Consider the following 27,877-nt stretch of genomic DNA (forward strand, 5'->3'; position numbering starts at 1 on the left):
AGGAGGGGCAAAAACTCCCATTTTATGTCTACACACCCTTTTAACCAAAATATATAAGTTACCACATGTCGCAACTAACAATTTAGTTAAAATAATTTGTCGGTATCTTATAAGGTTAATGAAAATTAGTGAAAATAGGCCAAAATCAAAATTTAGAATATGACCTTGACCTTTGACCTTTACCTAATTTTAATTTTTTTGGACCAATGATCTCAAAACAAAAGACCCTAGGTCTCTATCACTTATGGTTTTCCAGTTTAAAATACATTTCAAAATTTCAAATACAAAAGGGGAACTAACTCTCATATGGAGTCTCTATACGGCTTCGGTCAAAATAAAACAGAACATCCTGAGGATGTAACGAGCAATTTGGTAAAATAAATTTGTCGTAATCTTTTATGGTTGCGAAGGAGTAGTGGCCACAAGAAAAACAGTGTTTGGGGAGATAACTCCTACAACGTAAAGTATTTGGTTACGCAGTGGTCAGTTTTAAAAGTGCATACGCTTTACGATATCATATTCCAAATATCTAAGCGACATCTTTTGAAACATCAATACTACGCAAGAAAAGAATTAGGCGGAAGAATAAAAAAAAAAATAATAATAATTAAAAACCAATTGTTCAGAGAACAATTGAAGGTCTTTCCACTAGTAAAGATCTATTTTGATATTAAAATATGAAAAATCAGTTTAAAATGTTAGTTCCTATGGCTTTATGATGTATTAATATGAATTTGAAGCAAAGGTCAAAATCTAGAACGTCCTATTAACCTATGACCTTGACCTCAATTTCAAGGTCACAAACCAAGGACCTTAAATCACAAGACCCTAGATCTTTAATATGTTTGGTTAATGAGTAATACCACTTTACGCGTAATTCTAAATGTAAGATGGACAAAAACTCCCATTTATTGTATGCGCACCCTTTCAACCAAAATATACAAGAAAGGACATGTCGCAACTAACAATTTAGGAAAAAATATTTGTCGATATGTCTTATGGTATTTGAAAATAAGTGAAAATAAGCCAAAATCAAATTTTAGAATATGACCTTGACCTTTGACCTTGACCTTATTTTCATTTTTTTGGATCAAGGATCTCAAATCAAGAGACCCTAGGTCTCCATCACTTATGGTTTACCAGTTAGAAACGCATATCACCTATATCAAATACATAAGGGGGAATAACTCTCATATGGAGTCTCCGGATAGCTTCGGTCAAAACTAAAATACTAATCCTGAAGATGTAACGAGCAATTTGGTAAAATAAATTTGTCGTAATCTTTTACGGTTGCGAAGGAGTAGTGGCCACAAGAAAAACAGTGTTTGGGGAGATAACTCTTACAACGTAAAGTATTTGGTTACGCCGTTGTTAGTATTTAAGTACAGCTCTTTGTAAGAACCAGGCAGAGTGCGATACATGAAGGTTTCAGATGTTTTCTATAATTGGTCTAGTAGAAGCAATAAATGAAAAATGCTCAAAAAATAAATTTGAGTGGGAAAATATGAGTGGTTGCCATGGTAACGGACACTCTATTTTTTGGTTGTTGAGCATGGTAAAATCTTTCAAAAATCAGCTAAATCACCACAATTCAGAGCCTGATTATGAATCAAATCGTGCATTTTTTATTAATTTTCATATGTAACATTGATAGAACTTGGTTTAAGCTTCATTTTAGTGAAGATTGCATGTCAACCAAATTTGGAATTTTTTTGGAAAATTTTGTGAAAAAATGCATATTTTCAACTTTTCTGAAAATGGGATTTTTGCTGAATTACCACATTTTCTCTGGTGTTTTTCAGAAAAGTGCAAATGTGTAAAGAATAGTTAGCACTGTAGTTATGAAGTTTGGATACTATTTTACCAAATTTGATAGAAAAATGTGTGGGATTTTTTTTAGTTTTATCACCATAGCAACCAATTTTTTCCTTGGAAACGGAGTTTTCATTTGCAGAATATTGCAGTTTAAGAGCTTAAATGTCCTGAATTCTTCATAACCGATAAGAAAAATGCATAAAAGCTAACGCAAACTTTAAATTACAATCGTCAAGTGTTGTTGACCTCAATTGTTACCACGGAAACACATATTATCCTTAGCAACATCCACTCCGAAATTGCATAAATAGAAACTTATGTAAAAAAAATACACAAATAGAGGGTGTTTATTTTCTTATTTGAATATGACTGCTTTGCTTCACTTACAGTCTATTCTGTTTATTTCATAAGGTTAAACAAATGTAATATATAATGTAATATTATGGTTGGAAGGTTAGAAAAAAGGGGGGTGGTAGGTTTATTTCTTAAGGATATCACACATGTATATTCTTGAAAAGATTATGTTTCGTCGGAGAACCTGATTATAAATAGAATCAATTTTTTCTTCAGAAATTTTATATATATAAGATCGATAATCTATAACTTGGGTTTAGCTTCAGAGGTTAGTTAAGGTACATTGCAGTTCTATTGCCATGTTTTTGATTTTTTTTGTCAGATTTTCGGAAACCTCAGGTTTTATTCATTTGAATGACTTAAAAAAATGGCATTGGCCCCCATTTATCTTTTTATAAATCTTTTACATGTATAATGATAAGCAATCTGTAAAAGTTTTATAAAATTCAAATTATTTTTTGATAGTTTTGAGAATGTAAACTTGTCAATGAAATAGCTATGAAAAGTCAAGAGAGACTTTTTTCCCGTCAAAATTTCAATGGCTAATACCTCGAAATCAAGCACGTTGAACTGTATATTTTTTTTACTCTTTTCATTACTTTATTAATCCCCAATTGATATCCACTTATATTTAAATTGAAAGATCCAAAATAATGTCATACAATTGTGAAACTCCAAGTCAAATGGACAAATTCATCTTTCTGCTTTAAAATGAATTTTTAATAAGGAAACATTTTTTTTTTAAATCTCAGAATATGATCAAGATTCTTTGATAGAAAGTCCTTGAATTATCATTTCGATATAATGAAGTATTTTTAAGATGCTTGGATAGCAATTTAAATAGAGAGAACATAATTTTATCAATAAAACATCTTCATTCTATATAGATTTCTTGCCAACCTACTTTACACAAACGAGAGCTTACTTTGGTAGTATATTTATATTCGGTTATAGCTATATTAGCAGGGTTGATTTTTTCCCCCGTATAACCGCAATTTACTCAATTTTCTTTGTAATATATATATATATACTAGAAGTAACAAGGATATCGTTTCTGGGGGGCCTTTATAGTTTGTTGTTCATGCAATGTAAGCTAATGCTCCGTGTTGAAAACCGTACTTTGGCCTATGATGGTTTACTTTTAGGAATAGTGACTTAAATAAAGAGTTTTCTTATTGGCATTCATACCACATTTTCTTATATTATTCTGCTCATTATTGAAATCTAATTATTAAGGATTTTACTTTGCAATGACTACAATAGTGATACATTTTAATATATACAGCCTCCTCTATTAATAACAACTGTTTCCTTTGAATCTTAAATAAGAAATAAGATAAAACAAAGGTTTCGCGTTGTAACGCAAACACTGGAAGAAAAATTAAAAAAAATATGTGGCGCTAATACGCTTCCGTAGATTTTAAGAAAGGTAGTGCATATGTTAATTAAGAATCAGTGCTCACCCATTACATTAAGAATTGAAAAATCGTAATGTACAGCTGATAGAGATGAGGATGAGTGTCATTTTTCAATCGAATGCTCACTTCATAACAATTTGAGGGAGGAACTCTTTCAGCACATTTCTAGCACATCTCGATGTTAACACAAGAAAACTTGACTATTATGGGGGATACTGACGATTGTATTGTTAAAAAAATAGTTCTTTTGAATTATGTAGTAAATGTCTTGATACTGACTGTTATTTGATAAATATAGTTTTTTTTTCTATTTTGTTTTGGCTCCGATTGTGACTGAGGCTTATGGTGCTATAAAGATAATCATATCATATTATTATTGTTATAAAGTCTTTATGTTGTTCCAATCATTATACCGCCGCTTCAAAAAAGTGGGGTATACTGTTTTGCCTCTGTCTGTCCGTCCGTCCATCCAACTTCCTCCCTCCGTCCCATGAATATGTTTGTTGAATATTTTCATGAACTACATTACAAGGATTTCTGAAAGGTTTATTGAAGTCGGCTATATCGTGTGATAAGTTTTCAGATTCATCACTAAACCACTTCCTGTTTACCGAACACTTTTCACATGACAGCCAAGTTAAAAAAAATCGTCATATTTTTCTGAGGAACTACAATTAAATACAATGATTTCTGAAAATTGGTTTCGGGGGTTTATTAGTCAGCTATACTGTGTGATGCTTTTTTCAGATTCAAAACTCAACAACGAAATATTTGGGCGAGTTTTCATCAGTAGTTTGCACCATCACTGGTTGTTTATATGCCCCTTATAGACCCTTGAATTTGGAAAAATGAAATATTCTGTTCTGTTTTATTCTATATACAGATTTCAAATTGAGTATATAGAAAGTATTCGAACTACCTAAGCCTGATGTTATATATACGGAATTATTTCTTTAAAAACATGTTTTTATATCTAAACGTAATAATACAGACAGAATTTTGTTTATCCTGTTACCCTTATGTTTGACTTGATAAGTGTTGGACTTATGGATTGTCGGAGTATTGGGCTGTCGGAGCAATGGATTGTCAGACTATTGGGTTGTTGTACTAATGGGTTGTCAGACTAATTGGCTGTCGGACTAATGTGCTGTCGGACCAATAGGTTTTCGGACTAATGGGTTGTCTTTCCAAAGGGCTGTCCGACTAATGGACTGTCGGACCAATGGGCTGTCGGAATAATAGCATGTAACCTATATGGCCTGGTTAACTAAAGAAATTTCTAAAAGTTACCATTTGATATTAGGAGAACCTTTCTGGAGCCCTCTTTTCATCATACATACACTACTATATTTTTCGACTTTCATGTAGATTTTTTTTATCTTTTCTGTTAATTTAAAAAGGAAGAATACATGCCATTATTCCGAAAAGATAAAAAAAAAAATCTACATGAAAGTCGAAAAATATAGTAGTGTATGTATGATGAAAAGAGGGCTCCAGAAAGGTTCTCCTAAGATCAAATGGTAACTTTTAGAAATTTCTTAAGTTAACCAGGCCATATAAGGCAAATTATACAGTTAACAGTGACACCAATAAAATTCAAACTTGATCTCTGTGTATACATGTTTCATAAGATTGATTGAGGCAAACAAAAATTATAAAATAGAAACCAACTTTGTGACAACTAATGTACTGGCGAACATGGGTTAAACCTACTACAACTCCTCCAGCCCCCCCCCCCCACCCGTCCCCAAAAAATAAAAAATTGCGGCACATTGGAAATTTGCTTTTTTTATTCCACATGGGACACTGAAGTCTTGTATTCATGAATGTTTACAACTTGTTGGGACTAGAAAACATTGGTAATTACAAACAAAAATAAGATTGGTATGTACATTGTACTTCGCTGTTTCTAGTGTTAATTGAATGTGTGGAATTTGTATTCAAATTATTACTGTTATTAATCTTGTATTTATGCAGACATTATCAGCTAAGTGGTTCCATTCCAAATCTCGGGATTAATGCAGTCTTTTGTAAAGGTTACAGCTAGAGACAGATACAGAAAATAAGGGCGTAATTCCTGTAAAGGTTAAAATAACGTTGAGAATAGCAAAACAATTTTTTTGAAGATTCATCCAAAAAAAATCTACCTCTATTTACCGGTTTACTTTCTTAAGAGGAGGGGGATTTCAGAAGGATAAGAAGTGTGCTTCAGCTGAATCCCCCTCCCCAAAACACACACACACAACAAGATATTATGTTATTGGAATCTAGAACTTGTGAGATATATGTAGAATGACGCATAGTAAGGAATGATTCCTTATTGATACAATTATATTGCTTGATAATTCTGATTTGATAGTTTTGCCGGTAATAGCATGATTATTTTACAGGGATTAGCGCAATTCCAACTTAGCAGATGTATTCTATTTGTCTATCTCGGAGATCCTGAATTTCAATTGCGGGATAGTAGTACAACAAAGCAGTAATTAATGTTAATAGCTACATGTATATATTAAGAGGATTCCATTATACTGGACTTCCGATATTAGCTATCACCCATTGCCTATTATTATTTTTAAAATCACCACCAACTTAAAATGTGTTAAATTTGCCTGTCCGTCTATATCCACCCGTCCATCACACTTCAGTTTCAGTTTAAAAATGCTTTGACCAAATGATTCTATTATTGGTTTGTTAATATTATGTTACGGATCAATTTTGTGATTTATGCTGGTGGAATAACATCTCAGACGGATGTGTGCCATAAGAAATTACGAATTTTGCTTACATTTGTTAGGGCCATATATATCTTGCCTTTTCATGAGCCAGGTTGACCCGGCTATTGCATTCCCATGAAGTTCATCATCTGTCAACCTTAAACCAGATGCTCAACAGGGCACAGCTTTATACGACCGCAGAGTTCGAACCCTGAACAGTTGGGGCAAGTATGGACACAACATTCAAGCTAAATACAGCTCCGAATTTGGATTACGATTAAATAGTTGAAACAACATAGTTTTCTGACACAGAATGAATGTGGTCCAAGAACTTGAACTTAAAAATTAAAATTGGACATTTACCTATTATGGTCCAATATCCAAAATCTAAATACATGGTTAGATTCAGCATATCAAAGAACCCCCAATAATTCATTTTTTGTTAAAACCAAACTAACTTTAATTTTGGACCCTTTGGACCTTAATGTAGACCAATTTGAAAACGGGACCAAAAATTAAGAATCTACATTCACAGTTAAGATTCGGCATATTAAAGAACCCCAATTATTCATATTTTGATGAAATCAAACAAAGTTTAAGTTTGACCCTTTTGGTCCCTAATTACTAAACTGATGGACCAAAACTCCCAAAATCAATCATAACCTTCATTTATGGTAATAAACCTTGTGTTAAAATTTCATAGATTTCTATTTACTTACACTAAAGTTATGGTGCGAAAACCAAGAAAAATGCTTAATTGGCCCCTTTTTGGTCGTTAATTCCTTAACTTTTGGGAACAAAACTCCCGAAATCAATCCCAACCTTTCTTTTGTGTTCTTAAACATTGTGTTTGAATTTTATAGATTTCTATTTACTTATACTGAAGTTAATGTGTGAAAACCAAGAAAAATGTCTAAATGGACCCTTTTTTTGGGCCCTAATTCCTAAACAATAAGGACCAAAACTCAAAATCAATCTCAACCTTCTTTTTGTGGTAAATAACAGTGTGTTTAAATTTCATAGATTTCTATAAACTTACACTAAAGTTAAAGTGCGAAAACCAATGTTTCTTCGGACGACGAAACGCAATTATCTTTTCAAGGATCTACTTGTATGCAACATTTAAAAAAATCAACTTACCCCCTCCTCCCTTTTTCCAAGCCCCCCCCCCCCTTATGTTTCATGACATATTCCATTTATTGAACAATCTGAAGAAAAAATCCCAGACAAGACTGTTAGTGAAGCAAAGAATGAAGTCATATTCCAATTTGAACCCTTTATTTATATACTTTTTTACATAAATTTCTATTTATGCAGTTTTTTAGTGGATGTTGCTATGGATAATATGTCTTTCCGTGGTAACAGTTGAAGTCAACAACACTTAACGATTGTAGTTTAAAGTTTGAGTTAGCTTTTATGTATTTTTCTTATCGGTTATAAAAAATTCAGGACATTTAAGCTCTTAAACTGCAATATTCTGCAAATGAAAACTCCGTTTCCAAGGAAAAAATCGGTTGCTATGGTGATAAAACTAAAAAAAATCCCACACATTTTTCTATTGAATTTGGTAGAGTAGTATTCAAACTTCATAACTACAGTGCTAACTATTCTGTACACATTTGCACTTTTCTGAAAAACACCAGAGAAAATGTTGTAATTCAGCAAAAATCCCAATTTCAGAAAAGTTGAAAATATGCAGTTTTTCACAAAATTTTCCAAAAAAATTCCAAATTTGGTTGACATGCAATCTTCACTAAAATGAAGCTTAAACCAAGTTCTATCAATGTTACATATGAAAATTAATGAAAAATGCATTATTCTATTCTTAATCAGGCTCTGAAATGTGGTGATTTAGCTGATTTTTGAAAGATTTTACAACGCTTAACAACCAAAAAATTGTGTGTCTGTTACCATGACAACCACTCATATTTTCCCACTCAAAATTATTTTTTGAGCATTTTTCATTTATTGCTTCTACTAGGCCAATTATAGATAAAATCTGAAACCCCCCATGTATCACATGTATATGGCACACTGCCTGGTTCTTATAAAGAGCTGTACTTAAAGCGTATAAACTATACAATATCATATTTCAAATATCTAAGCGACATCTTTTGAAACATCAATGCTACGCAAGAAAAGAATTGGGCGGAAGAAAAAAAAAAAAAAAAATAATAATAATTAAAAACCAATTGTTCAGAGAACAATTGTAGGTCTTTCCACTAGTAAAGATCTATTTTGATATTGAAATATGAAAAATCAGTTTAAAATGTTAGTTCCTATGGCTTTATGATGTATTTATATGAATTTAAAGCAAAGGTCAAAATCTAGAACGTCCTTTTAACCTATGACCTTGACCTCAATTTCAAGGTCACAAACCAAGGACCTTAAATCATAAGACCCAAGGTCTTTAATATGTTTGGTTAATGAGTTATACCACTTTACGCGTAATTCTAAATGTAAGATGGACAAAAACTCCCATTTATTGTATGCGCATCCTTTCAACAAAAATATACAAGTAAGGACATGTCGCAACTAACAATTTAGGAAAAAATATTTGTCAATATGTCATACGGTATTTGGAAATAAGTGAAAATAAGCCAAAATCAAATTTTAGAATATGACCTTGACCTTTGACCTTGACCTTATTTTCATTTTTTTGGACCAAGGATCTCAAATCAAGAGACTCTAGGTTTCTATCACTTATGGTTTACCAGTTAGAAACGCATATCACCTATATCAAATACGTAAGGGGGAATAACTCTCATATGGAGTCTCTGGATAGCTTCGGTCAAAATTAAAATCCTAATCCTGAAGATGTAACGAGCAATTTGGTAAAATAATTTTGTTGTAATCTTTTACGGTTGCGAAGGAGTAGTGGCCACAAGAAAAACAGTGATTGGGGAGATAACTCTTACAATGTAAAGTATTTTGTTACGCAGTTGTAAATTTTTAAAGCGTATAAACTATACGATATCATATTTCAAATATCTAAGCGACAACTTATTAAACAACAATACTACGCAAGAAAAAAATTAGGCGGAAGAAAAAAAAAAATAATAATAATAATAATAATTAAAAACCAATTGTTCAAAGAACAATTGAAGGTCTTTCAACCAATAAGGATCTATTTAGATATGAAAATATTAAAATTCAGTTGAAAATGTCAGTTCCTATGGCTTAATGATGTATAAATATGAATTTTAAGCAAAGGTCAAAATCTAGAACGTCCAATTAACCTATGACCTTGACCTCAATTTCAAGGTCATAGACTAAACATCTCAAATAAAAAAGACACTAGTTCCTTAATATGTATGGTTCATGAGTAAAATCACTTTACGCATAATTCTTAATATAAGAGGGGCGAAAACTCCCTTGTATTGTTTACGCACCCTCGCAACCAAAATTTATAAGTTACGACATGTCGCAACTAACAATTTAGTAAAAAAAAATTGTTGATATCTTATAAGGTTAATGAAAAAAGGTGAAAATAAGCCAAAATCAAAATTAAGAATTTGACCTTGACCTTTGACCTTGACCTAATTTTCATTTTTTTGGACCAAGGATCTTAAATCAAAAGACCCTAGGTCTCTATCACTTATAGTTTACCAGTTAGAAATGCATATCACTGATATCATATATAAAAGGGGGGATAACTCTCATATGGAGTCTCCGGATAGCTTCCGTTGAAATGAAACAGAACATCCTGAGGATATAACGAGCAATTTGGAAAAATAAATTTGTCGGTTTCTTATACGGTTGCGAAGTAGTAGTGGCCACAAGAAAAACAGTGTTTGGGGGGATAACTCTTACAAGGTAAAAGTTTTTGTTACGCGGTGTCAGTTTCAGAAGCGCATTAACTGTTCGATATCATATACCAAATATCTAAGCGACATCTTGTGAAACAAAAAAACAGCGAAGGAAAAAAAAGTTGGCGGAAGAAAAAAAAAAAAAAAAATAATAATAATAATAATAATAATAATAATCAGAACAAATACAATAGGTCTTTCAACAGAAAGGTTGAAAGACCTAATAATAATAATCAGAACAAAACCTATAGGTCTTTCCACGGAAAGGTGGAAAGACCTAATAATCAGAACAAAACCTATAGGTCTTTCAACCGAAAAGGTTGAAAGACCTAATAATAATAATCAGAAGAAATCCAATAGGTCTTTCCACGGAAAGGTGGAAAGACCTAATTATATTAAAAGGCCGAAAAAACTGCACATTTAAGGGTTTTGTAATTGCCTTAGATAGTAGTTATACTGATTGAAAGGATGGGATAGGTTGACTTGCGTAAAAAGATGACAAATTGATTTTTCCGGGTTGTGTTTAAAAAACAAATAAAAATTTTATAACATTAATGTTATTTTGGTTCAGGAGAATTGATGGCTTATTGACCATCATACAACATCTTTTATTATTATGAACTTCAAGTTAAACTAAGATAACCAGCTAACGATGATTACAAACCGTTAAATAGACAGGAAAAGAGCAACATTGATTTTAAAAAGGAAATTATCAACAAATTCGGACTCCAGATATATCTGAGAAGAACATAAATACACTTAATAATTAATTATTATTAGATATTCGGACTTGAGTTGTTCTTCGTGAACCTATATCCTATACATATGCTTATATTTGAACATTAAATGTATTCTTATAAGGTCGTCTAGTGGTACACATCAGATAATCTCAATATAAGCATGCATTTGCAGGGGCGGATCCAGGATTTTTGAAAGAGGGGGCGTAGTTTTAAAAGATCGCCGAGCGGAGCGAGGCGAACAAAATTTTGGGCCCTTTTTAGGACTAAAAACATAAAATAAGTGAAATATGGACTTTTTAAACGGTTCCTGGCGTGGGGCATGCATATTTTGTAGTTGCTGTTAAGGTGTAAGGGCTGGACATTTTCGATGCTGTATTCTCCCTATATAGCTATTAATAATTGTCTATCATAAAATGATAGTATGGATCCAAAGCTATGTACTGATACATTTAATGTGGGATTTGTCAGTAAAACATAGACATGGAAAATTCTCGCACGTATGTTGTAAGTTAAGTTAGAATAACCTCATAGATTTCTTGTTGTAAAAAAGTAAACGCTGGGCTATTCGATTGAATTTGAAATACGACCGACACGAGTTAAAAAAGACAAACAAGCAATTTTTATCCCAATGTTTGGTTGATATGTTTCACCAACAACATTAAGGGAAGTAAAGGGTTCCAAATCAATCAAAGGCTAAGAATGAGTCTGAAATGACAACGAATTTATGAATGACAGCCGACAAATGGAGACATAAAGGCCACACCCAGCAGGCAGGTTGCAGTCTGGTCTTGAAAAAAGTATTCCATATATATCAGTTCGGCGAAACAGACATTCCGGTCAGACATGAAAACCCCAGCCACAAAAAAAAATATGCCCGCTTTTATTCATCATGTTCATTTAATGCTAAATAATTCTGTTGGGAATTTTCCTTTCTAATAGCAAAAAGTGGACAAGATTTTTGTTTTGCGTCCAAAATTTTTGTTTAAGGCAAAAATCAGAGTCAATTTTTTTTTCTCTCAAATATCTAAGACTGTCTCCTCAAATCAAATGGTTCGTACTTACGACTTTAAATCTATATAGAACTTATACTGACTGGGGATCATTATTCAGCTATATTATTTTTAAAAAGGCTGGGGTGTTTGGGGTTAAACATGTTTCCGTAGTTAGATAATATTGCTGTGGAACTTTTTTTTATGAGAGTGTAATAGTCTATAGAGCATTACTTTCTGTTTGGTGGAATATTGAAATAGAAGTTATTATGTTCTTGCTAAATCCTGTGTTGCTTTGAAGGTGTCATGATTGTCATCCTCAGCCTACGCAATGTGTTACTGTAATTTGAATTTCAAAATGACTGAGAGACGTTTTATTCGACGCACTGCAGGTCAACTCCACCATAGCGAATCACATAACTTTGATAATCAGTAAATTCCAGCAAAACATATCTTTATAAGTCAAGAATTGTCGCATAAAAATTAAATAGTAGTACACGGGAAATGGCAAAGTTCACGAAGTCTAGTCTGATTAATCATTTTACAAAAAAAAAAAAAAAAAAGTCCAAGCAAAAAGGGGGGGGGGGGGCGTACGCCCTCTACGCCCCCCTCTGGATCCGCCACTGATTTGTATTTACAACAGTTTTTTATTACGTAGGGTATACATATTACTTTCACATGAAGTATTTCCGAAACACAAATGAATTCGACATTCCTTATTAAGGAAAATCAATCGTGTTATAATTACCTTGCATCGTTTAAAGTGTCAGCTGTTTGTTTTACTCACACTTTGTCAATATAATGGAATACTATGCGACCTCCTACAAGTGAGAGGTTTAGCTAGCTATAATACCGGGTTTAATCCACCATAAGGAAATATCTGTACCCAGTCATAACAGTTGTTTTTTATTCGTTTGATGTGTTTGAGCTTTTGATTTTTCTATTTGAAACGGGATTTTCCGTTTTACATTTTCATTGCAGTTCGGTAGTTTTTATTTTATTTTATTTTATTTTATTATTGTTATTTACATTTCAGTTGTAAACAGAAATGATTTAGCGAAATATATTAACTGGAAATAGAAGTTCCAAATCAACATACGACGAAATATAAAAACTAATAGCTTTAACACTTTAACACAATTATGATGCTACATTCAAACCAACAGACTGATTCCAACCCTATCTTGACTTGAAACGATTAAAAATAACCCGATTTGTGGATATCTGTAATATTGTATTTCATTTCCGTGTAAATGTTTGTCAAAACAAATGTCAATGAAAATGCTAAAATAAATATTCTCAATCTCCGTAACAAAGTAAGTGTACTCAAGAGTCCATGTTGATACAAAGTTAGCATTAATAAACCAAAAATGCACTTTATACATATCGTGCATAACGTTATCATATGATGATAAATATTTACATGATAGGAAGATAATTCTAAAAATTGCGAATATTACTTTGTTCAAAGATAAACTGTCGAACGAAGTAAAAAAACCCCTGATTATATGATGATACAGAATCCATAAGGACCCATACACCAGCCTCTGAACAAAGGAGAAAACTCCATTAAATGTTATCAGCAACCTCATTTCTACATTATGGGATGTGTGATTTAGATGTGAACAGTACATTAAACAATTCCAAAGATGTGTAAAAGTACATGTACATACACTCTTGCAATAGTATAAACACCTTTCCTCTCTGTAACCTGTACAAATATATATTCCAAATCTAAATGACGGACAGACATACTTAGACAATCTTGTCCATAAAAGACCAACGCAGACACAAACTGCATGACATTATAAAGATGTGTTTTACCACGGATTATTGGCTTCAAGTGGCCATAATCTGTGTTCCTCTGCTTGTTGACTTATTCCTTTGTTCTTATACTGCAGAGTTCATCTAAGAGATTCCTAAGAAACATGACAAGATAGTACCAGTATCCTACAGCTTCACGTTCCGCGATAAAGATGATGTCTTTTCATTGATTAAATCAAATATTGGTGACTCTATTGCATGGTCTCATTAATCCAATTGGAATCACACTCAACCTGTATCATATTAATTTTTACATTTATAGATTGACAATGACGGCGTTTTGAGAACCAATCTTACGAAAACAAACATTAGTTCACCACTTAATTTATGTGAAGCAATATTACAGCCGTGCATGACTATGGAGTATACATCATTTGAAATTGTTACATAATTACATGTCGATTGCGTCTTATCATGATATCATTGATAGAGGTATTTCAGCTGTTAAACCAAATGTAAGTTGGACTCCTCTTTTCCTTTTTAAAGTTTAACAGATACCATCATAATCTGGTAAATCGTTATGAAACGTTATATAGAACTATTTAGGGGAAAATTCCATTTAACATGCGATTTATTCTATCATTTTCTCCCGTCTCCCCACTTATTCCACAAACACTATAAAAAACAAACTTGACTCTTTAGGCTGAAAATTGACATTCCTTATATTAACATTGCTGCATGATAAAGATACCTGGTACAGGCATTTTCTTATGTAGAAAATGTTGGATTGAACCTGATTTCATAGCTAGCTAAAACTCTCACTTGTAAGACAGTCGCATCAAATTCCATTACAAATTACAAATACATCAGCTCGTGTTATCACCAGGACAAGAACACATCAACATATTACACCGATACTTGCCGATTTACGTTGGTTTCCCGTTCAATACAGCCCACAATTCAAAATACTTACTTATGTATACTGTGCGTTGAAGGGCATTGTTCTGTTCTGCTTACGTTCGGGAACTAGTATATGTTCCAAAAATGTGCCAAACCGATATCTGCGTTCAAGCTCAACAAAACTACTTATCGTTCCAAAAGTGCAGATGAAGACATGTGGTGAAATACAATTTGATTTGACAGCAGTATTATGGAACAATCTCCGGAACAGTTAAGACAATGCAAATTCCCAGAGTGTTTTAAATCTCAGCTAGAAAACTCTTTTACTTGTATTTTTATTTAGTTTTTTTTTATTGTTTTGCATGGTTTTAGCCTAGATTGTTAATTTTAATTTTTTGTTTGTACATGTATTTTTGTATTGACCTTTTATGGTAGCCATTTTTGTTGTATTTTTTATTTTAGTATTTGAATCTGACACAGTCTATGTTTTATGTTTATTTTTATGTTTTTGTCTTTGATTTGTTTTAAATACCATGCTGAATGTTCTGTGCCTTAGATTATTTTTTATTGTTTTAAACAACATAAAAACCGATCTGAAAAATTCACAGAAGCTTAAATAAAATCTGTTGATAAAGTCATTGTGTTGTTAAAGGACGACAATGCATATCTAAAGACCTTAGTTATTGCGTCTCTGAAGTCCCCGGATGTTAACTATGACGGGACTAAAGAACACAAACGAAGAGTGATCACTACTTTACCCAAGGGTATGTATATAGTATTTCAAACATTATATATTATTATCTAATATATAGTTATTTTTTAATGTTAATTTAACTTAATTAGATACGTCATAGCATAAACAAAAAATATCGCTTTTCCTCAACAAAAGACTAAGAAAATAAGTCCCGTAACCCATTATTAATATCTGATGATTCGAAAGTATTTATAAAAACAATCCTCTTATTAGATTTAACCAATTCTATTGTTTAATATTCCCTCAAAAACAACAATTAAGTTTCCTCTGGATAATTTAGTATTTGAATCTAACACAGTGTATGTTTTATTTTTATGTTTTTGTCTTTGATTTGTTTTAAATACCATGCTGAATGTTCTGCGCCTTAGATTAATTTTATTTTTTTTATATAGGGAGCTTTATACATTTTCATTATTATTTATTATTATGATCTTAATCACTATAAAAACAAACAAATGAAAGGAGTCTATAAATATCGATTATCATAGAATAATGACAGGGTTCTTGACAGTGAAAGATTTGTAAAACGGGCCTCCTTCACGATTTTAACAATAAAAAGGGCAATTATAATATATCATGTTGATTTTTATTATTACGGAAGGTTTTACAAATAAATGTTGAACGTTAGAAATTATATACAATTAAATGAATTTGGGAAATCTCGTGAAAATATAGATCGATAGGAACCACATTTAATCAATTTCCACGTAAAATACCAATTATATAATTGTCAAAAAAACGTGTCATGCACACACGAAAAGTCGAGACAATTTTATTAGGTCTTTCCACTTTTCGTGGAAAGATCCTTTTGTTTTTCTTCTGATTATTTTTTTTTTTTTTTCTTCTGCCGTCTGAGATGCTTTTTTGTCTTACAACATATCGAATGGATTTTTTGGCCAATGATGTTGTACAGTAATGGGGGTTTCAAAACTCACCCTGTGTGACCGAACACTTATTCTTATAGGAGTTATCTCCCCGCGTCCCTTTTTTCTTGTTATCGCTATATCTCTAAAACCGTAAAAGATTTTAGCGAACTGTTTTCACCAAATTGTTTGTCTACTCTTGAGAATGATTTAATTTATTTGACTTGAGTGATCGGAAGACATCTTATAGGAGTTATTGCCCTTTGAAAATTTAAGATAGGCAATTTGTTGGATAAATTCCTACGTTATAAGTCGTAAAGGTCTACAGTCTTTTGATATGAAGTTCTTGGTCCATTAGAAGAAAATTGAGGTCAAGGTCAAAGGTCAAGGTCATGTTCTAAATTTTGAATTTTGCTTGTTATCGTTATTCCACAGAAACTGTGACAGTAAATGATATGATGTGTTTGCCAAATAACTGTTTACAATAAGGCGCAACTTCAACCTATTTCAGTCAAAGTGTTTTGGTTAACCCTTATAGGAGTTTTCTCCCCTTATGTATTTCAAATCAGTATTTCTCCACAGCCATACATTCCAGTGATTGACCTCCGGTCTTCTATTTGAGTTCACTGACCTATGACCTTGGAATTGAGATCAAGGTCAAAGGTCAAGGTCATGTCATGAATTTTGAATTTTGCTTGTTATCGTTATTCAAAAGAAACTGTTACAGTTAATGATATGATTTGTTTGCCAAATTACTGTTTACAAAAAGGCGCAACTTCAACCTATTTCAGTCGAAGTGTTTTGGTTAACCCTTATAGGAGTTTTCTCCCCTTATGTATTTGAAATCAGTATTTCTCCACAACCATACACACGATTGACCTTGGGTCTTTTGATTTGAGATCACTGACCTATGACCTTGAAATTGAGGTCAAGGTCAAAGGTCAATTTGATGTTCTAGATTTTGACCTTTGCTAAAAAAAATTTCCTGTTCATAATAAAACAATTAAGTCTTCTGCATATACCTATTATTCTTATTCTTTTATATCAATTTGAAGAACAAAATTACATCAACAAGGAGTGACATTTTCTAACATCGTTTCATTCTTATTATCGAGGTGGAAAGACTTTCAATTGTTCTCTGAAGAATTGGTTTTTAATTGTTATTGTTCCTTTTAAATCGTATTTATGATTTTCTATTTAAACATTAAAAAGGTTTGAAATTTTTTTTTCTGAGGAGTTAATCTGTAGAAAGTTTCTCAGTTTCTATATTTATGGCAAGAAGCATGAAAGACGTTTATGAAAGGTAAGACAAATACTTAATATAGGACTAACAAAGAGCTATTGTAAGAATCTTATCATGTACCAGTAACAAAAGAGGGACGAAAGATACCAAAGGGACAGTCAAACTCAGTCAAACAAGTTATTACATAAGATTCATTCAAAGAATTCCCTTGACAAAGAAATAATCATAGAAAAATCTTCAGTTTTCTCTGATGTGTTTTTTAAACTATTTTGAGTTCTTTTGGCTAAGATATGTCTTTTTTTTCTTCAAGTAAGGTTATTGTTTTGCCTAGTAAGTTATCTTTTATTCCTGTAAGATTTAATTGCTGTGGGACTTTCCACTCATGGTATTTGAATAAACTTTTCACAACAAGCTAAAGTTTAAAATAACATATTTCACAGAAACGAAAAGCACTTAAGCCTGATTCTTTCAGACTATATTCATCTAACATGATTACTGTATATGTCAAATAAATTCCAATATACTGCAATAAATAGGTATTATATTTCAGAACAACAGGCAACTCAAATGAAAGGTAGGAATATTTTTAGTTACAATGCATCACTCTACTAAAAGCGATTGGTTGTTATTATAGTAAATGGAATTCAATTACCTTTTGACTGATATATCTTTTTGTGGATTTATTTCATTTATTTGGTAATAATTCAATAAATATTCCCTAGACGCTACCCTAAAACTATCAAAATCTGTGATTGTTAATCACGACTGGTTCATCGCAGATGATCATGACATTTTAATTGGATAAAGTGCTTCTTCAGCTTTAATAAACGAGCACGTCTGACAGTTCACGTGGGTCCCCTGTGTTGTAATTATAACATTTGCTGCCTTATATTAATGTAACCGTTCAAGTAAGAGTTTCATTAACTTTGATCAATACAACAGAAATTGTCTTAGTTCGTCAAACGCTCATAGACACGCACTTAAAGTCGAATATGATACAGCCATGTAAAATATACGGAATAGTTCACTATCTAGATGTGTCTTAAAGACTTCATTAAAAGTTACTTAATGATAATCACGTCGTTATTTCAAAATTCCATATGCATAAAACTTAGATTACGTCCACGCTAAATATCAATTCACGGGAATCGACTGTGAAATATAGTTTCAGGATCTTTACGAGATGACAATGTTTACATTTCTACGTGACTAGTTCTTCAAAGGTAAACTGGTTTCAGTTTGAAGGAAGAACAACACATAATGACATTGAAAACAAACGAGGAACAAAACAGTACAAAATGAACTGCCGAAAAATACTTTTTCAGTTTTGTTTGATTATGTATTCAGTTGTACTGTCAAACTCAGAAGTACGTGGGAATAATTTGCCATGTGAGTACAGTTTCCATGTATGGTACCCAGATGAAGATATCAGACAAAAAGTGAAGGATGTCAGTTATAAGGTGAGCAACATGACGGGATATATAGACAGGGAGTTTCTTACGATGAAAGCTACAGCATTGGAAGAATTAAAACAATGTCAAAACTGGACCATTCACCTAGAACGGCAAATTACAGAGTTAAAATTTAAAACATTGAAAGGTAGGATAATTGAAAGAGACACATCAAACAGTATTACGGATGTTGAAAGAGATATGTTAGACCTTAAAAAGAAAGTCAGTCATTTGAAAAACAATTATCAACGGATGCATAGAAGTTTTCAATCTTTGAATATTGGAAATATGAGAAAGACAGAACCTATAAGTCATCGTGATATAAATATGCTTGATTTGTTAAAAAATACTGTTCGGGATTTGAAAGCTGAATGGGTTGTAGTGAAACGCGACGTCATAGAATTACAAACAGAACACAGGAATATCAAAATGGGCCAAAATAAATACAGTAACAACTCTTTTCATATTGCAGAATCCATCCAATTACTGACATCGAAATTATCTATCTTGGAAGCGAAAAACGACAATTTTACTGATGTGCTAAAATCACAATCAAATAAGAATGATAACGTACACGATCGCATACAGAAGCTGGAGATTCACGATGAGGATTATACAGTAATTGTAGACAATATGAAAACCGATCTGAAAAATTCAGAAGCTAAAATAAAATCTGTTGATAAAGACCTTGGGTTGTTAAAGGACGACAATGCATATCTAAAGACGTTAGTTATTGCGTCTTTGAAGTCCCCGGATGTCAATCATGACGGGACTAAAGAAAATAAACGAAGAGTGATAACTACTATACCCAAAGGTAGGTAGTATGAAATTCAAAACAGTGTAGCTGTGGCCATTGATTGACCCATCAAAATCATCCATTGACTGGGACAATTTACGTGAACGTTTGTCTGTAACAACCACTGTTCATGACGTACCTACGATAGACATTTAAACTGTGGGGTCACCAAAGGTTTCTTAACGCCTTTAATTATAAAATAATTCGAAAAATTAATCAGGAATAACCTTTGTGTTTTGATTTATATAATTGATATAAATCAAAATATCGTGTTATTTCTGATTAATTTTTCGAATTACTTAATTAGGTGTTGAGAACCTTTGGTGACCCCATAGTTTAAGTGTCTTTAAAAGTACATAGTGAGCATTGGTCGTTACATACAAACGTTCACCTAAATTGTCCCAGTCAATGAATGATTTTAATGTGTCAATCAATGGCCACAGCTACACTGTTTTGAATTTCATACTATATAGTATTTAAAACATAATATATAATTATCTAATATATAAGTATTTTTTTTAATGTTAATCTACCTTTATTAGATAAGTCATAGCATAACAAAAATATCACATTTCATCGCCAAAAGACCAACAAAATAAGTCCCATAACCCCTTATTACTATCTGATGTTTTGAAAGTATTTATGAAAAACAATCCTCTCATTGGATTTAACCAATTCTATTATTTAATGTTCCCTCAAAAAGAACAATTAAGTTTCCTCTGGATAATTTTTAATCTCTATCTTCCCTTAAAACTAGTTCTAACAAAACTAGTGGTTATTCAAACCTGTATACAACAATTCCCCATGAGAAATATTGTTAAATGAAATAATCCACAATGCTTTTTAACATAAAAATTGTAGTATACGCTTGAAATGTATTACTTTCGGATACCATACGGCATATTTTGTTAATAATGAACAGTATGCTTGGGTCTCTTATTGACAACATCAGTGTTTAATAAGGACATTGTTGGGTAGACTTGTTTCTATAGGAACGAACTGTGTGCCTCTCTTTGTCTCTTTGCCGAGCTTTTCTTATTTTCAAATGAGTCGGAATTCCTTTAATACTTGTCAAAAATAAGAAGACGAAATAAGTTTGATAATTTTATATCACATTCAGATGGGTCAATATCCTTAAAGCAAATTGAGGACCTATAAAGTCTTGTGTAAACTTTCTGTGTAGTGATGTTGGGCATGTTTCTACTTTACTTTTATCAAGTGATTGTGATTTCCAATTTCTGTTGATTTGGAAAGTACAGGACCATAGAATAAATAAGTAAAAACTGTTGAGTTACTTTTTGCATTCAAAATATTGAAAGACTCATTGTGTGATAAAAGGGATTTTTTTTTACCGTGAGGAGCCACATTACGAAAGGATTTTCAGTGCATTCTTATTAATCCTATTTTATATTGTAAAATGTCTTCGAAATGAGTCATTCATCATATCAAAGTTTACAATATGGACTGAGCAATTTATTTGGCCTTTTTATTATTTTTGATTCGAGCGCTACTCATGAGTCTTTAATAGACAAAGCGCGCGTCTGGCGCAAATAAGAATTTCTATCATGGTATCTATGGTGAGTCTACAGAAAGAAACGATACCATTACCGCCTATGGAAAATTAATTTTGCATATTGATGATGTTCCTTCGATCAACAATCCAAAATTTTCTGATTCGGTTCCAGTAACATATCCTCTAGAGCTAGAAATATAGGACAACAACAGACACGGCCTCCTCTGCCTCAGAAATACCATATTTAGATAATAGTATCTCTGAACTTGATAAAACTTATATTTGAATTAATTGAAGCAATAGTGTTGTAACGTGACATTTGATATTAAATCATTTTGTCACCAAATGTTTCCTTTGGGACTATTTGAATCATTTATATGTAGTTAGCTTCCTTTCTTCGTACTAAACATCCTGTCTTAAGCTTTCAATTATGTGTCCTTAACATCCGTTGAATACAATTCTAGAGAGATGTAATTGATATGTATAGTGTAAAAGGGGCGTCTATTAATTGACAGTACCTAATCATCATATGTTTTATGATAGGAATCAATTGTTTACGTAGGCATCATAGATCTTCAGAAAGCGTTTAAAGTCATAAGAAACGAGTGACCGGTGAAAAATAATGTTCTTCCAATTCTTGAACCAATGCATTCAAACATCATTAACTTAGTCTTCTGTGCACGAATTTATCATTTTTTTCGTGTAAATTTCGTATAATCGTCAATTTGTTTTTCAATCGGTCAGTGTTGTTGTGAAAATATGGCAGGTTATTAAAGTTCGTGTTTTGAAGCCGAAGTTTAACGATTGTCACCTGTTTATCAACAATCGACAAAAAATCAACAAAAAAGCATGGAAATTGAGCACGTGTTTAACATGTGAATTCAGATAATAGTTTATTTTAAGGACATCCACGCGTATTGTGATCACCGGATTTTTACGAGATTGGTCACACTGAGATCACTTTGCATACGGAAAATATGTAGGGGGAATTGCTTCCTGGAGGGAAGCAATTAAAATAAAGTAAACTTCTTCTTGATATGAATAAATTAAAGAATTTTCTTCAGAAAAAAGTATATGTACATTAGTTTTATAATGAAAACTACCCATTGAGTTATAAAAAAACATAGAATGAAATTCAAAACAGTGTGGCTGTGGCCATTGATTGACACATTAAATTCATCCATTGACTGGGACAATTTACGTGAACGTTTGTCTGTAACGACCACTGTTCACGACGTACCAACTATAGACATTTAAACTGTGGGGTCACCAAAGGTTTCTTAACGCCTTTAATTATAAAATAATTCGAAAAATCAATCAGGAATAACCTTTATGTTTTGATTTATATAATTGATATAAATCAAAACATCGTGTTATTTCTGATTAATTTTTCGAATTACTTTATTAAGGTGTTGAGAACCTTTAGTGACCCCATAGTTTAATTTTCTTTAAAAAGTACATAGTGAGCAGTGGTCGTTACATACAAATGTTCACCTAAATTGTCCCAGTCTATGGATGAATTTAATGTGTCAATCAATGGCCACAGCCACACTGTTTTGAATTTCATTCTATGCATTATTTTTTTTTTTGATTTGAGGTTTCTTATAACTTAAGACAGTCGGTTAATATAAACAAAAGATTTCATGGTTATTCACATCAACAATTAGTAAACTGTATCCATCATACCTGTATTCACATCAGCAATTAGTAAATTGTATCCATCATACCTATATCTAAAACAACATGATCTTGTACAGATATTGAGGGTTCTAGAATTTAATGCTGCATAAACACGCACACTCTTAGTATTGTCGAAAATAGACAAAGAAACTGTAACTGTAGGACTGTAAACATTTTTCGTATAACAAAAGACACTAGTTAATTGTGTCATGTTGTAGAAGCTAGAGATGTATATAATATATTCTCTACATAATTCTCTCTGATTTTCCTCTACATTAACAGATGAAGCTTCAACTCTTTAATCTAAACATTACTAGGTATAAATATATCAACTATATGTATAACACCCTTTAACAAATTAGCGTTTCAGAAGTTGGTACATGAAGCAATGAATTTGAATTTTCTTGACGTTAATTTTGTGGGGTTGGATATAATTTAAGATTGGTAGCACTTTTTTTAAAGTGTTTTCCTCAGAAATTTATTAAAACTGTCATTACAATAATAAAGATGGGCAACACTACCAAATGCGACAGCAAGAAAATATAACTAAGCTTAACAGTTATTGGATTGATTAGTACGAGACTCAAATCATTGAGGGTTGGTGGAAATTGAATATTGAAATGAAAATCATAGTGTATAGAATAATGAAAGTGCAGTTTGTTAATGCTTATAAGTTTAAACTGGCGTCTTACAAAATAAAGTGAGCGTTAAGAAGACAGTTTTATCGAGTTAATGCTTTAGGTAATTGAAAATGAAGACTTCCCAAAAAGCTAACGATTGCGTATTACGAACACCCAAAACTCGGGTTGAAATATGGTGCTCCGAAAGAGATATACTTTCTGAACCACGAGGGCCCGTCAAATGATATATTGCTGCAAATGATTAAAACTCATAGAATGATTTAAATTCATTTAAAATAGAAGGGATGAAAACATACAGCCTGTTGTCTGTTCTATGGTCGGATTGTTGTCTCTTTGACACATTCTCCATTTCCATTCTCAATGTTAGACAAGGTGACAACATTGGGATTTTTAATAACAAATACAACTTAATTCGAATATACTTATTTCAGACTGCCAAGATGTTAATGAAATGGGATATGATGTTAGTGGTGTGTACCAGATCAAACCAGAAGGAGCAGAGGAACCAGATAATATTTATTGCGAATTTCTGAACGGAACAGCATACACTGTTATTCAACGTCGAACTGACGGTCTGCTTAGCTTTAACAGACAGTGGATCGAGTATAAATTCGGTTTTGGAAATCTGTACGGCAGTCACTGGGTTGGAAACGAATGGATTAATTTTCTTACAAATCAAGATGAGTATACGCTACGAATTGATATGTGGGACTGGGAAGGAAAGAAACACTTTTCTGAATATAGAATCTTTTCAATTGGAAGCCAGGATGTCGATTATCAGATCCATGTTGGTGGATACATGGGGAATGCCGGAGATTCCCTCAGTTTTCACGATGGAATGAAATTTAGTACCGAGGATATGGATAATGACCTTAATGTCCGTCATTGCGCGGCAGAAAACAAATCTGGATGGTGGTTTAATAATTGCTACCTGAGTAACCTAAATGGCGTGTACCACGTGGGATTTTATTCTCACTCTCAGTACAGTGATGGTATTGTGTGGTTCACACTGAAAGAGGACGATAAGTACTCACTACGAAAAGTGGAAATGAAGCTTAGGCGAAATACAAATTGAAAATGTCGAACTTTTACAATTGATATATCAATTCAATGTTTACTGAACAATTGAAAAAAAAAAACCATATATGTGTTTATACAAAGTACTTAATGAAATTGAAAAAGAGCATTGTATCGTCCACCGACATACGGTTATTTTGAAATGATAGAATGTAATCCTTGAGTCTGTTTTCCTGTAGTTGAACTATTCTTTTATCAAACTGACTTAAACATGATAAAGACTAAAACCATTTATATTACAAAAAAGAATTTATAAACCACTATTGTATGCAAACTAAAGAGTGTATCATTTACATAATATACAATTAAAAATAATTGTTTATTTTTATGTCAGTTCTATAGATTTTAGTACGGGCATCTGTAAAATTCATTTGCACCATGCTGTCATAAAATTTAATTTGATATCATGCATTTATTACGTTTAACTATTGCATATGAAAGATATGCAGAATCTCTTTAATCATTCATAAAGTAAAATCACAAAAATACAAAAATCGGAGGAAAATTAAAAAAGGAAAGCCCTTAATCAAATGGCAAAATCAAAAGCTCAAACTCATCAAACGAATGGATAACAACTGTCATATTCCTGACTTGGTACAGGTATTTTCTTATGAAGAAAATGATGGATTAAACATGGTTTTAAAGCTAGCTAAAGCATTCACATGTATGATAGTTGCATTAAATTCCATTATATTAACATTGATGTGTGAACCAAACAAACAGACATAATAGGTAAAAATGTCAAAAATAAGGGTACAGCAGTCATCATTGTGTTGTAATCTTAATCACTATAAAAACATACAAATATGTAACAAAGAAGCACAACATGACATATAGACCAAGCATATTAGCAAACATTAAAGAAAAAAATACACCAATTTACCATAGTACAATAACACAATGACGGGATGTTTACAGAGCCAAATCATATATGCACCAAAGAAACATACAAAAGGCATAAAAACAAAGCACATTAGCAAAAACTTTATTTACTGTATGTGTCCAAAACATTTTCTGGAAGGATCAGTCTTCAGAAACGCTCAAAGCCGAAAATTTAAAAACAAATTAAGTATACGATCCGAAATAGTTAAAGAGCCATAGTTTGTTAAGTTTTATGTATGAATTCAAATATGACTAGAAGAAGTACGATCCTTTAAACTTATACAAGTTTGCAATTTTTGAGGAAGGTAAATCTGATCTACTTTAACTATTCATTGATCCTAAATAAATAGGATCTTCCAAACAATTGTTACTATGTTTGTAGGTAAGCACAAAAAGACCTATATTCCAAATTGCCATACCTTGTCAAATTTTACGACAAATGACCGTTTGTTTCTTTCGTTCCGTTGTTTGATATAGTCAAACATTAAATATTGTAAGGTTTTGTGGACTTTCCCTCCCCTTTGTTGGAGTTTGTTATTTCTGTTAATTCCTCTTTTTTCATATTCACTTAACTATTGGCAATAAGATTAAAGAATAATTTAAACACATGCATTTTGGGATATAGGTCAACCAAAACCCGTGAAAATGTGGGTCATTATTATATTTTAATCGCAGAAATAACTTTGGTTAATATTTATGTCCAATTGCCTACCTAATTAAAAGTAAACTCAATTCAAATGATGTGTATGGTTATCTAAACTTGAGTAATATTTAAAAGAAATTAACTTAGGAGGTCAACATAAAGGAGAACGTCTTTGATATACCTTTATTGTAATGTGTTAGTGTATCTTAAAAATTGTTATAGTATGTTAAACTGCTTGTACAGTTCCGAAACACTCACCGAAAAATGAGGAGCATCAGTCTGAATGATTCGACTCATTAGAATACCGTGTTACATTGTTCTGTATTCACTAGTATTAAATCGGATGCTTCATTCGTTCCAAATCATGCTATGATCTGAGAACATTGCGCCAAGTAAAAATTAATTTCACAATTTTAAAATTTCTTTCAATAATACTCTACTGATAGGATATATTGACATATGAGTAGAGTGTATCGATTTTAATAATTCAATTGGTGATTAGATACTTTTACTATGAACTGAAGGTTGCTGTTTTGGTAGAACATAAACAGATATATTCTGCTTTGTGTCGCTGTCACATTGGTGCATACACTACATCGTCATTTATTCTTATATCATTAAATAGTGCTCGGAGAAAATCCATGTCAATGATTTCGAATTATATTGTATCCTTACTTCATATCAACAGATAAAAATAACAAAAGTACCGAACCCCAAAGGAAAATTTACAACAGAAAGTCCCTTATCAAATGGCAAAATCAACAGCTGAAATACATCTTGGGAAAGGAAAACAACTGTCAAATCGTACGGCTTTCAGTAATGAGCAAATCCCATAACGTATATAGTTATCAAAGGGACCAGGATTACAATTTGATACACCAGACGCGCGTTTCGTCTTAATAAGACTCATCAGTGACGATCAGATCAAAATAGTCAGAAAGATAAACAAGTATTAAGTAGAAGAGCAATGAGGACCCACAATTCCAACAAGTTAAGGTAATATATTCCTATAAAAATCCTTTTTATTTCGAATAATTCCTACTTTTGAAAACAGTAAATTTATCAAAATGACCATATAAATGATAGTCATATCAACAATGAAGTGCTGACTACTGGGCTAGTGATATCCTCGGGGAAGAAACGTCTACCAACAGTTAGTAGTAAGCTATAAAAAGCGGTAATATGACGTTATATTTTTAATTTTGAATACAGATCTGATTTTTATTATTCGTCGCGTACTCTTTTTGTGATTTAGAAGATGCAGATAACAGTTAACATTAGTTAAAGTACAACACGTTCAATTTATCCTAGGACTTCATATAACGTAGAACTACGATCATATCGGACATTATGTTTGACTTCATATAACGTAGAACTACGATCATATCGGACATTATGTTTGACTTTAATAGTTGTCCAGTTCTACAGATAACGAGAAATCGTTACTTTTTAGTAATTACTGATGGATAAAATAGAAGAACTACTTCCTCCCGATCTCTTATTAATGATTAGTTCTAATCAAAGACACAAATTATAGATTCTTCATAGCAATTCAGTTGATGTGATAATCAATCTCGTACGTGGCTCCCTGAAAATAGTAAAACAAAACTTTATAATAATGAAGAATTCCAATTAGAGAAACAACTATTAAACTATTTGTCAATATTGGTCATGAAAAGAAGAAAACAATGTTTTACTTCCGAATGCAATACTACGATTAATCGTTTGATTGATTTTTGAAACATGAAACAGCCTTATTTAGAATGAAATTCAAAACAGTGTAGCTGTGGCCATTGATTGACACATTAAATTCATCCATTGACTAGGA

The 27,877-nt window shown here is 32.1% G+C and overlaps 1 protein-coding gene across 1 annotated transcript; it reads left to right on the forward strand.

Annotated features, from left to right (window-relative positions):
- The first annotated feature begins 18,325 nt into the window (after positions 1 to 18,325).
- On the forward strand, positions 18,326 to 24,846 carry LOC143070871 (angiopoietin-1-like). The gene is made up of 2 exons (XM_076244985.1): positions 18,326 to 19,631; positions 23,879 to 24,846. The coding sequence occupies exons 1-2, from the start codon at positions 18,665 to 18,667 to the stop codon at positions 24,520 to 24,522; spliced, it is 1,611 nt and encodes a 536-aa protein (XP_076101100.1). The 5' UTR covers positions 18,326 to 18,664; the 3' UTR covers positions 24,523 to 24,846.
- Positions 24,847 to 27,877: the final 3,031 nt, after the last annotated feature.

The sequence above is a fragment of the Mytilus galloprovincialis genome, chromosome 4 (assembly GCF_965363235.1).
Source record: "Mytilus galloprovincialis chromosome 4, xbMytGall1.hap1.1, whole genome shotgun sequence".
Lineage (NCBI taxonomy): Eukaryota > Metazoa > Mollusca > Bivalvia > Mytilida > Mytilidae > Mytilus > Mytilus galloprovincialis.

Bases quoted from the DNA above. Each gene is read 5' to 3' on its own strand.
- LOC143070871 (XM_076244985.1), top strand. From the start codon at position 18,665: ATGAACTGCCGAAAAATACTTTTTCAGTTTTGTTTGATTATGTATTCA. The intron at 19,632-23,878 runs GTAGGTAGTATG...TACTTATTTCAG, and splicing joins GATAACTACTATACCCAAAG to ACTGCCAAGATGTTAATGAA.